At 43.0% G+C, this 12748-nt stretch overlaps 1 protein-coding gene across 1 annotated transcript; it reads left to right on the top strand.

The window, feature by feature from the left end:
- The first annotated feature begins 342 nt into the window (after positions 1-342).
- On the top strand, positions 343-8408 carry LOC115153778 (rhodopsin kinase). The gene is given in 10 exon segments (XM_075074241.1): positions 343-1019; positions 1021-1033; positions 2745-2872; positions 3729-3886; positions 4080-4163; positions 4269-4384; positions 4735-4818; positions 4821-4944; positions 8067-8104; positions 8106-8408. Coding segments are annotated over 10 exon segments (1725 nt in total).
- The last annotated feature ends 4340 nt before the right edge of the window (positions 8409-12748 follow it).

Genomic DNA, 12748 nt, shown 5'->3' with positions numbered 1-12748 from the left:
AATTTGTCTTGTTCTGAGGGAAGCTACATTTAGGCAAGCAATGTGATTGGTTAAGTTTAGGGAAGTAATCCCAATTGGTTAAGGTTAGGGTCGGGTTACATTTAGGCAAGCAATGTGAGTGGTTATGGTCAGGGATTGGGTTAAATTTAGGCAGAAATCCCAATTGGTTAACTTGAGGGTTAAGAGTTGGGATAAGTTTAGAAAACAAATACCACATCGGAAATTGAACCAGCGACCTTGTGGATGGCACCAGTGTGTTCTTCATAACCTTTAGATCAATAAATAAATGCAAAATATTTAACTCCTTTCTTCCTCTACCATGTACTAGGTGGAGGTCCAGCCATGGATATGGGTGTTCTGCAAAACATTGTGGCCAACTCGGCCTATGTGTCAGCCCGTGGTAGTGTCGATGGCACGGCGGCGTCGACCATGCGTGACAAGAAGTTTCGTGCCAAGCTCAAGCTCCCGCACATCAAGAAGAGCGAGCACATGAAGACCACGGTGGACTCCGGCTTCGACAGCATGTGTGTCAAGCAGCCCATTGGCAAACGGCTCTTCCAGCAGTACCTGGAGAGTGATGCAACCCACAAGAACGCCTGCGAACTCTGGAAGGACATGGAGGATTACAACATCACCCAGGAGAAGTACCGGGTGCAGAAGGCCCAGAAGATAGTCAACAAGTTCTACGAATCCAAGATCTTCTGCAGCTTCCTGGAGGAGAAGGCTGTGACACGCATCAAGGAAGACCACAACAACATCCGCGGAGACCTGTTCAAAAAGAGTGAGCAGCAGCTTTTAAAGCACCTCGAGACCAAGGCTATGTCCGGCTTCAAGAACAGCATGTACTTCCTGCGTTACATCCAGTTCAAGTGGTTGGAAACCCAGCCCATTGATGAGGACTGGTTCATGGATTTCAGAGTGCTGGGGAAGGGAGGGTTTGGGGAGGTACACGCCTGCCAGATGAAGGCCACAGGCAAGATGTACGCCAACAAAAAGCTGGACAAAAAAAGGCTGAAGAAACAAAGGCTACGAGGTAAAAAAATATTCACTCCCTTGTAGTGGCAGTTACTTGAATGAAGTGAATGAAACTTAAACTTGAAACCTCCTCTCACCACTGTAGCCCTAAACTCTGTGTCCAACAAACAAACAATCAATCAAATCAGTCAAACACACAGCTTTTTCACACTTTTTCTTAAACATCAACACAGCAAAATCCACATGTTAAACACAGTCAGGTTGAAAAGCTGAAAGAGAGTTCTAGTTATTGAGTCAAGACGGCCCAAGCTATGTGACGTGAGGGTCCTTTTCTTAAACATCAACAGAACACCTACTTAATAAAGCACATGGACACAGCCAGCTACAGGTATAAAAGGGGCACAGGAGTAATTTTTCTATTTATTTACCCTTTATTTAACCAGAGGTCACATTGACCTCATTGACACTCTTTTACAAGTGAGGCCTGGTCAAGAAAGCAGCGTACAGTACATTGTAAACACAACATAAATCAACAATGAATGGAAGTTAAAATGGTGCACAGTGCATAAGAAAGCTTAAAAGAGCAGGTGTATAAAACATGTGCAATTCGTGGTCAGTAGCCATCCAAACTGTGATTTATAAGCATCTATTGGAATAAAATGATCTAGTTTCAGGTCCTTATGCAAAGTGTTCCAAGATGTACTAGCTAGTGAGACAAGATTACACCAGGCAGCTATGTGAGCGCAGCAGAGAGAGATTTAGTTCACCCTAATCAAGGGCAAGAGGCTTGTGTCTCTGTGAGAGACCCCAGGTGTAAAGCAGCTCAGAGCAGCCAGACATAGAGAGCTAGTGTCTACGCATTAGTGGGTAGTATTAACCTTTTGCTCAAACCAGGCTGACTCGGGCCTGAAAAGTGGAAACCGTATACCTCACACAGTACAGTAGGATATAGCAGGTGTGTGTGTGTGTGTGTGTGCATGCGTGTGTGGGTACAGGATATAAATGAGTCTGTTGTTGAGGCTACTGCCTGAGGACTCTGGTGTTCTTCTACTAGATTCCGAGCTTTGGGTTGTGGGTGTGTTTGTGTGGCCTGGAAACAGTGTACAGTACTGAACAGCACAGCACAGCAGGTTGGGCCAGAAGCCAGAACCAACACTTGTTGTAAACCTTTCTCTCTCTGCCAAGTAGTAGCCATGACATCCTCTGTTCTCAATGAAGGATTACAGTCATGATACAGTATAGTCAGTTTGCTGATAACCAAATGGACCCAGCATAAAGTAGCCTCAAGCATCATATCAAAAGTTATTAGCACGCACATGGCAACTGAACAGCAAAATCTCCTATTGCAAAATGATTCCAGCTAACCAACAAGGTGTGGTGTAACAGCAAAATATAATTTGCTATGTCTGCTACTGTATGGCTTAGTTAGTACGACAGCTTATTTTTAATGCTTGTGTTAGTATGGCAGTATGACTGTGTGATGGAGGTTTCAAGGATCCTATCAAGCTATCATCACATCCGTGTTTTTTTCTTAAACACTCCATGGTACTTTGCCTCTGTCTAGGTTTATGTGTTTCTACTGAGCTTTGGCTGCAATAACCATTCATAATCTACCTTTATTTCTTAGTTTGTAGAACATGGCTATGTTCATATAGGGCTGTGAAAGGTTCAAGGTATCTTTATTATCCCATAGGGGATTTGTTTTTAGCAAGATTAGGCCTTTTACATTTACAGTTGGCTGATTTGTTTCCATGAAGGATTTGTATTAGGGAGCGATCGTGGAGAAACGGACTCTGGCGAAGGTGCACAGTCGCTTTATCGTATCGTTGGCGTATGCCTTCCAGACCAAGACTAACCTCTGTCTAGTTATGACCATCATGAACGGAGGAGATCTCAGGTACTGTTACACACACGCAGGCCTGATACACACACACACACACACACACACAAGATAATAGTTTACTTTCATTGCCAATGCCACTGGCCTGACAGTGTGGGCACAGTGCTCCCTGTAATCCCTGTTAAGCAGCCTAAACCAATCAACCTCAGGGCTAATATACAGGCTGGTCTTGAGGTGCGTAGGCCACTACATCAGAGGATGTACTCAGCTCCGGAGAGGGAGACCACTTTAAGCACAGCTTCTCTCCTGCATGGGATTGCCCTCAGTCTTAGGCCTTGTATTATTACGACAAGTGTTCACATTATAAACAAAGCACAAATTGTTAAGACTTTACAGGGCATTCGTAAAGTCTTCATAAGCACTACATAAATGTGTTGTACGTAAAGGGTGATATAGAAGGTCATTACATCTGATGCATTCCCAAATGTGGCATAGCTATTATGTCACTATGATATCATGACTTTTGCTTATGACGCATCTACATTAGATAGGCCTTATAAAACATTTATGAATGCTCTATGAAGCCTTTATAAAGCCTCTATTAAATTGTAGTCCGTTTAAAGTGGGACCCTCATTGGTCTACGATCACATATGTATTTTTTATTTTATTTGTGGGAATATTTAGGAACAGATTTCCCGAATTAGCTGCATTCTGGGCAAATTTACAGTATTTTCTTTACCAAGAATGATGTGTTAAGTTTTTTACTAAAAACTTGGGGGGGGCGGGGGGGGCGGGGGGGGCCCACGGGCCGCCTGTTGCCGAACCCTTGCACTACAGTATCATATCAGTATCATGTCTCTTGCTACTCTGTTCAACTCTCCCCCTGTCCCTGATGACACCCTGTCACCACAGGTTTCACATATACAACGTGGATGAGAAGAACCCTGGTTTCGATGAGACGAGAGCTTGTTTTTACTCAGCCCAGATCATCATGGGTATCGAGCATCTTCACCAGCACAGGATCATCTACAGGGATCTGAAACCAGAGAATGTGCTGCTGGATGATGCAGGTGGGCACACGCTGTGCCCCCATAAGCATTATAAGTGTGCCCATGGAACCATAGTGGGTGCCACTTTTCACCACATTTCTCCCTGGGCCTAGGGATCAATAAAGTTAGATTCTATTATTCTACTCTATTCTCGTTGGAGAAGACATTTTTGCAGTCTATAACTCTTTTCATCCTCACTTGCTCTTCTGCTCAGGACATGTGCGTCTGTCTGATTTGGGTCTTGCTGTTGAGCTTCCACCAGGAAAAGACAAAACGAAAGGATATGTAGGCACACCAGGTACCTGGCAAACACAGGCCCTGGTCAAAAGGAGTGTCCTATATAAGGAATAGGGTTCAATTTCAGACGCAGCCTATATTCACACTACTGTGTGGTTCTCCTCAGGCTTCGTGGCTCCGGAGCCGATTGAGCATAAAGAGTATGACTACACTGTGGACTACTTTACCCTGGGGGTCACCCTGTATGAGATGATCCAGGCCAAGGGCCCCTTCAGAACCAGAAGGAGAAGGTAATAATGGAACTGTTGGGATGTGAGCCCCAGTCTTCTGCTTGGGAACATAATGGCTTAACCAATAGACCACCAGAGGAGCTGTCAGTCAGTCAGGCCCCATTCAGAAAACAAATGTCCAACACCAATATCTAAAGGATGTGCATTGGTGCTCAAAACCTAAAAGTAGCTTAGATATACTATATGAAGAAATTAGGTTATAATTTCATTATTACATTATCAAGCATTGCATTATCAAGCATTACATTGTCAAGCATTACATTACATTATCAAGCATTACATTATCAAACGTGTTATCAAATACTTTTTAGCTGATGGAAATGGTTTGTTCATTCCTCTGACTCCACCCAGGTTGAAAACACTGAGGTGCAGCGGTGAATCTTAAATGATGCAGTGGTGTTCACAGACAAGTTCCGCAAAAAGACGGCAAGGCTATCTGTGAAGGCCTGATGGAAAAAGATCCAGTAAAGCGTCTCGGCTTTAAGAACAATGAGTGTGCAGCGCTCAAGGCCCAGCCCTTCTTCAAATAACTCAACTGGGGACATTTGGAAGCAGGTAAGAAATATACACTGCTCAAAAAAATAAAGGAAACACTTAAACAACACAATGTAACTCGAAGTCAATCACACTTCTGTGAAATCAAACTGTCCACTTAGGAAGCAACACTGATTGACAATAAATTTCACATGCTGTTGTGCAAATGGAATAGACAACAGGTGGAAATTATAGGCAATTAGCAAGACACCCCCAATAAAGGAGTGGTTCTGCAGGTGGGGACCACAGACCACTTCTCAGTTCCTATGCTTCCTGGCTGATGTTTTGGTCACTTTTGAATGCTGGCGGTGCCTTCACTCTAGTGGTAGCATGAGACGGAGTCTACAACCCACACAAGTTGCTCAGGTAGTGCAGCTCATCCAGGATGGCACATCAATGCGAGCTGTGGAAAGAAGGTTTGCTGTCTGTCAGCGTAGTGTCCAGAGCATGGAGGCGCTACCAGGAGACAGGCCAGTACATCAGGAGACGTAGAGGAGGCCGTAGGAGGGCAACAACCCAGCAGCAGGACCGCTACCTCCGTCTTTGTGCAAGGAGGAGCAGGAGAAGCACTGCCAGAGCCCTGCAAAATGACCTCCAGCAGGCCACAAATGTGCATGTGTCTGCTCAAACGGTCAGAAACAGACTCCATGAGGGTGGTATGAGGGCCCGACGTCCACAGGTGGGGGTTGTGCTTACAGCCCAACACCGTGCAGGACGTTTGGCATTTGCTAGAGAACACCAAGATTGGCAAATTCACCACTGGCGCCCTGTGCTCTTCACAGATGAAAGCAGGTTCACACTGAGCACGTGACAGACGTGACAGAGTCTGGAGACGCCGTGGAGAACGTTCTGCTGCTTGCAACATCCTCCAGCATGACCGGTTTGGCGGTGGGTCAGTCATGGTGTGGGGTGGCATTTCTTTGGGGGGCCACACAGCCCTCCATGTGCTCGCCAGAGGTAGCCTGACTGCCATTAGGTACCGAGATGAGATCCTCAGACCCCTTGTGAGACCATATGCTGGTGCGGTTGGCCCTGGGTTCCTCCTAATGCAAGGCAATGCTAGACCTCATGTGGCTGGAGTGTGTCAGCAGTTCCTGCAAGAGGAAGGCATTGATGCTATGGACTGGCCCGCCCGTTCCCCAGACCTGAATCCAATTGAGCACATCTGGGACATCATGTCTCGCTCCATCCACCAACGCCACGTTGCACCACAGACTGTCCAGGAGTTGGTGGATGCTTTAGTCCAGGTCTGGGAGGAGATCCCTCAGGAGACCATCCGCCACCTCATCAGGAGCATGCCCAGGCGTTGTAGGGAGGTCATACAGGCACGTGGAGGCCACACACACTACTGAGCCTCATTTTGACTTGTTTTAAGGACATTACATCAAAGTTGCATCAGCCTGTAGTGTGGTTTTCCACTTTAATTTTGAGTGTGACTCCAAATCCAGACCTCCATGGGTTGATAAATTGGATTTCCATTGATTATTTTTGTGTGATTTTGTTGTCAGCACATTCAACTATGTAAAGAAAAAAGTTTTTAATAAGATTATTTCTTTCATTCAGATCTAGGATGTGTTGTTTAAGTGTTCCCTTTATTTTTTTGAGCAGTATATAATCCCATTTACACTGAGTAAACCAAACATTAGGAAAACCTTCCTAAAGTTGAACATTCTAAATTTGTCGAGGCATGGAATCTACAAGGTGTCGAAAGCGTTCAGGGATGCTGGCCCATGTTGACTCCAATGCCTCCCACATTTATGTCAAGTTGGCTGGATGTCTTTTGGGTGATGGACCATTTTTGATACACACAGGAAACTGTTGAGTGTGAAAAACCCAGCAGCGTTGCAGTTCTTGACACAAACCGGTGTGCCTGGCACCTACTACCATACCCTGTTAAAAGCACTTCAATCTTTTGTCTTGCCCATTCACCCTCGGAATGGCACACATACACAAGCAATGTCTCAATGGTCTCAAGGCTTAAAAATCCTTCTTTAACCTGTATCCTCCCTTTCATCTACACTGATTGAAGCGGATTTAACAAGTGACATCAGTAAGGGATCATATCTTTCACCTGGATTCACTTGGTCAGTCTATGTCATGGAAAGAGCAGGTTTCCTTAATGTTTTGTACACTCAGTGTACAGTATATAGGTATAAGGAATACAAATGGCACCAAACTCGGAACCACTGGCCAGCTACTCCATTTATGTTAACAAGAGACTACAGTACTACAGTACAAACATACCAAAATCCACAAAGATATGCATTGAATATTGAGTAAACGACTACATATTTGGTCAATTCAATCCAACTGTGTTTGTTTTGTTTTTATACAGTTTAAGGTGGGGATTCAATTCAACCGCACTTCGTTGGCAATGCACCTTTTAAAAGCAATGTTTCTGTAATGAACATGAGGGAGACAGAGAGTTGGTTTTAAACGCAGGACACAGCAGGTGTTTAATGTAAAGGACCACAGGAGGAGGCAGGTAGCTTGGTCCAGGGGCAGGCAGAAGGTCATACACAGGGGGTCCAAAAGGCAACAGTACAGGCAGGGAAAAGGCTAGTAACATCGTCCGGGAGATCAGGCAATAGGTAAATAACAGGAAATCCGATTGGCTAAAGTACAGGCAGGGAATAGGCGTCATAAGTGAGGCAGGCCAAAACTATCATACACGGGAGGATTAAATTACAGGGAAAAACAGAGCTCTGAAGAGAATTGTGTCAAAAACAAACAATACCTCACAATGACAGGGTGCAAAGAACTGAACTAAATAGTGTGTGATAATGACATACAGGTGTATGAACAGGTGATCAGAATTCGGGTGATTGGGATCTGGAGAGTGAGCTGCGTTCAGGGGATCTATGTGTGTGAGAGTGTGAGGTGAAAAGTGGGCTGGAAAGTGAGCTGCATTCAGGGGATCTACGTGTATGAGAGTGTGAGTTGGAAGCTGACGTTACAGTTTCCATGTTCGTGGAGACCGCATTCACGGTTAACGCTGCATATGTCAGCTCAATTTCAAGCACGCTATATTGCGGATCTACCGCTGATCAGAATGAATCCAGGCCCAAACCTGATAACTGTAACATGATGAACTACAATATCCATAATGCATCTACTCTCTCCTCCTCCTCCCCTCTCCTCTGGCATGCTGCCCGCACCGTTCGTCCCGAACCCCAAGGCTTAAAAATGCCAAAGACATCCACGAAGTGGGAGCCTTTAGCTTCATCAAGGGGGTGGTCATCGACGCCAAGGACAATGAGTTCTATGACGACTTCTCTTCTGGCAACGTGCCCATCCCCTGGCAGGAGGAGATGATGGAGACAGGGGTGTTCGGAGAGCTCAAACTCTGGACGCCAGGGGGCAATCTGCCTGACGACCTTGACCCCAACAAAATCCCTATAGAGTCCAAGGGAGGGGCCTGTGCTGCTCTGAGCTCTGAGCCAGTCAAAGTAGGCAGGTATTTATCAAGTGTCTCAGAGTAGGAGTGCTGATCTAGGATCAGGTTCCCCCTCTCTTATTCATTATGATCTAAAATGCTAAACTGATCCTAGATGAGCACTTATACTCAGAGTTATGACTATGGTTCCCAGATCTCTCTCACTTAAGATATTTTTGATGACGACGTGCAGTCTTGAGATGACTATTGTATGTTTCATGAAATTACGTAGAACTAGACCTAATCTGTTTGAAATGTTACGTTAAAGCGCAATTCAGAGTCCACAGACGTAGAGACGCGATAGTCCGTCGTCCCATTGTGACATAGCTACGCAGCTCTGAGAACACTGTCCACGGGGGCGCACCTCCCCAAAATTCCCAAACAACGCGACTGCGCGTACCCGTCCTCTATTCCCGTCTCAGCGTCTGTGGACTATGATTTACAATTTAGCCTCAAAGAATAAAACCCCGCAATGCACTAATGTACTGCCCAGGTATTTGCTCTACATCAGTTAGTAGCCTTGTAACAGCCCATAGAACAGCTCATAGGGCAGTAGCCTATCCCCTGATTTTGTAGTGTGATGCAACTTGATGTACAAGAACATCCCCTGGAGAGGATGTGATAGGATGCGGTCACAGGATACTAGTCGCAGGACCATCAGGTAAAGGATTGGGGTATACTGTAACACTTCTCTGGAAAAATGCACAAAACTTTTTCCTTGCAATATCCCTGTAGCTCAGTTGGGAGAGCATGGTGTTTGCAACGCATGGTGTTTGCAACGCCAGGGTTGTGGGCTCGATTCCCACGGGGGGGCAGTACGAAGAAAAAAAAAAGAAAAAAAATATGAAATGAAAATGAAATGAAATGTATGCATTCACTACTGTAAGTCGCTCTGGATAAGAGCGTCTGCTAAATGACTAAAATGTAAATGTAAAATAATGTAACAAACTAATTTAGCCACATCTTTGAACAACTTCATAAACATACTGGACCTAAAGCACAAGTTAAGGACTTCTCCTATGACTTAGATAGTACAGGGTAAATCCACAGACAAAATGGGAGAGAGAGTGAATATTTTTAATAAGGAAACAAGAACAAAGAGAGAATACGGCAGACAGAGTGGGAGGGTCACAGTGCACTAGAGAGGTTCCAACCAACTCAATACACCAAGTATACACGTCGATCAGGAGCTCTACCTGGGGCAGTCATGTTAGTTCTCTTATATACAGACAAGTTATATTTGCATTATTTTGCTTATTCATCATGCGTAATTCATTCATCATTAACGTTTGCTTCATTCATGTGACTGACCAATACTGGCTCATGCAGGTGACAGATAAATACCTCACGAGGCTTCTTCTCTCTAAGCTGAGACCTTGAAACTGAGATATCCCTTTCTCAAAACAAGGTTCTGGGCTTACTGCAAAATTGCAGATACTGATAGTGAGGATTCGTTCAATCAGTCACTTGCATGAACACAGAAATAGATTATTAGAAAAGTACATGAATAGAACACAGAAATTGGTTATTAGAAAAGCACAAACATTACATGTTCCATCACATTACTGATCCAGCTTCTACCCTCTTTCCAGTGGAACCTAAGCCTGGTGGTTATTCAGCCTGGAATGAGGGTATCACTAAGGCAGTCATTCAGCGTCCCCAGCTGCAATGGTCTGCCCAAAGCGGCTAACTTGATTGTCTCAAAGTCAGACATGGCTCAGTGTTCTGAAAACACGTTAGAGCAGGGGTTACTGAACAGCTGGGAAGAATAAATTGTATTGACCTCAATGTACTCTGGGAGGCAATTTCTTCATCGATCATTCAGGTATGTAGCACAATATTATTAGAAATATCTGCCTTGCATGCAGAATGGCTGCCTCCCAGCTTACATTCAGGGGGGGAAGCATTCAGGAAATTCATGCAGATGGGCAGAAACTAATGCTACATAAACTACATCTACAACCACTAAGCTAAGTAAATATTGCGTCTTTGATCACAAAAACGTTTTAGCTAGCTGTAATCACTTTTAGTAATAGTGTGGTCTACGAATTTCAAGAGGTAAATGTCCCAAAAATATGTTTTTGTGCTTTTAAAGCAGGCTGTTCAATTTCTTCCACCTTTTCCATTATAACCAGCCGAGGCTAGCCAGAGCTGCTGTCAGTCTCTAAATAACCTTGTTATGCATTTCAAATGTACTGTCCAGATCCATATACAATAGGCTACTTAAGTGGAAAATGCAGTCCAAGTATTACAATCCTGAAATTACCCTTGGTGGTCTCTAGAAAATGTGAGATCATCAACCAGTAATGAACAAGTCATTTGATTATATTTTTGTACAGCATGACAAGTCTTTATTTTACACTATGTCCCACAAAGTTGATTATATAATGCTTAATTTTAAATAAGTAACACATAATAAACCATAATAAGCCTTTAGGGAAGGGAGTAAAGTGGTCACATTACTATAGGGCACACAAAGTGACTTAATACAGGAACTAATACTTAACCATTTGAATCACGTTACTGGATCCATATATCAGTAACTGGTTGCTAATTTATGTAACCAAGTATGAATCATAAGCATCATAGTGTTTAACTTTCTTTATCAATAGTCTAGTAAACATATATATATAGTGCCTTGCAAAAGTGTTCAGACCCTTTGATTTCTTCACATTTTATTGTCTTACAAAGTGGGATAAAAATGTATTTAATTGTCATTTTTTTGTCAACAATCTACACAAAATTCTCTCGTGTCAAAGTGGAAGATTTTTGAATTTTTTTTTTCAAGCTTAATAAAAATGGAATAACTAAAATATAGTAATTGTATACGTATTCAGCTCCCTGAGTCAATACATGTTAGAAACACCTTTGGCATCGATTACAGCTGTGAGTCTTCTTGGGTAAGTCTATAAGAGCTTTGCACACCTGGATTGTTCAAGCTCAGTCAAGTCTTGACATACATTTTCAAGCAGATTTAAGTCAAAACTGTAACTTGAGCACAGGAACATTGACTGTCTTCTTGGTAAGCAAGTCCTGTGTAGATTTGGACTAGATTTGTCTAGTAGGTTATTGTAGAATATTGTAGGATTCCTCTCCCAGTGTCTGGTGTAAAGCAGACTGAAGCAGGTTTTACTCTACAATTTTGCTAGTGCTTAGCTTCATCCTGTTTCCTTTTATCCTGAAAAAGTCCCCAGTATTTGCCGGAATCAAGCATACCCATGATGCAGCCACGACCATGCTTGAAAATAAGGAGGCAGTTACTCAGTGATGTGTTGGATTTCCCCCAAACATAAGGCTTTGCATTTAGGCCAAAAAGTGTATTCCTTTTAGGGTTGAATGGCGGGAACCCGGTTACCAAAATTTACTGAGATTTATCGCCCAAAACCATTTCCCTTTCCCAGGATAAATGAGAGAAACCGGTCAATTCTAAATAAATAATTTATATGAACAGTATGACGTTAAACTGCACTTTTAAATTATATGCAATGTCTAAATCTGGCTTCTCTACGGCCTTATTTCTGCTCTCTGCATGATCAATCATAAACGCTCAGGGTGGGGACAGACAGCCCATCTCAGTAGGAGCACAGTTCACAATGCATGCAGACCTATCATTTCATCATGGTAACTTTTTTTCTTGTGACAGGTAAGCCTACATTTGCAGCAGTACAGCCTATGCTACAGTAATAAAAGGACTAATGTGCGTTTAATTTACACATCTCCATCTGGCCTTATTTTTTTATTGTATGATCTTGATTATTCGAAAATATGATCTTTTTTTTAAATGCAGCTGCAGAGTTTTAAAACAGCCTTTCACTCCAATATCGTTGCTTTAAATCAGTGCACGCGCGAGCACTCAGTCTTTCTATCAATTCCATTCAAATTGCATCCAAAATAGATAATCCTGTTCAAGATTGATACACAGAGGTCCTAGCCTACCTCTTTCATATAATAAATTCAGTGCAGTATTAGCCTTATACTTTGCTAATGAATACTTGAATACTATACTGTAACTTTGTAGGCCGCATGTGCTGCACCAGAATTATCATGGTTTGAACGAGGTGCGTAATTCCAGTTCATATGCAGTGCATTCGGAAAGTATTCAGACCCCTTCCCTTTACCCACATTTTGTTATTTTACAGCCTTATTAAATGATTAAATGAATGTTTTTCCTCATCAATCTACATACAATAATCCATAATGACAAAGCAAAAACAGGATTTTAGAAATGTTAGCAAATGTATTAAAAATAAAAAAACAGAAATACCTTATTTACATTCGTATTCAAACCCTTTGCTATGAGATTCGAAATTGAGCTCAGGTGCATCCTGTTTCCATTGATCATCCTTGAGGTTTGTTTCTACAACTTGATTAGAGTCCACCTGTGGT

This window comes from Salmo trutta, chromosome 19 (genome assembly GCF_901001165.1).
Source record: "Salmo trutta chromosome 19, fSalTru1.1, whole genome shotgun sequence".
Classification (NCBI taxonomy): domain Eukaryota; kingdom Metazoa; phylum Chordata; class Actinopteri; order Salmoniformes; family Salmonidae; genus Salmo; species Salmo trutta.
The sequence above is the reverse complement of the archived record's forward strand: the minus strand, read 5'-3'. Positions and strand labels throughout refer to the sequence as shown.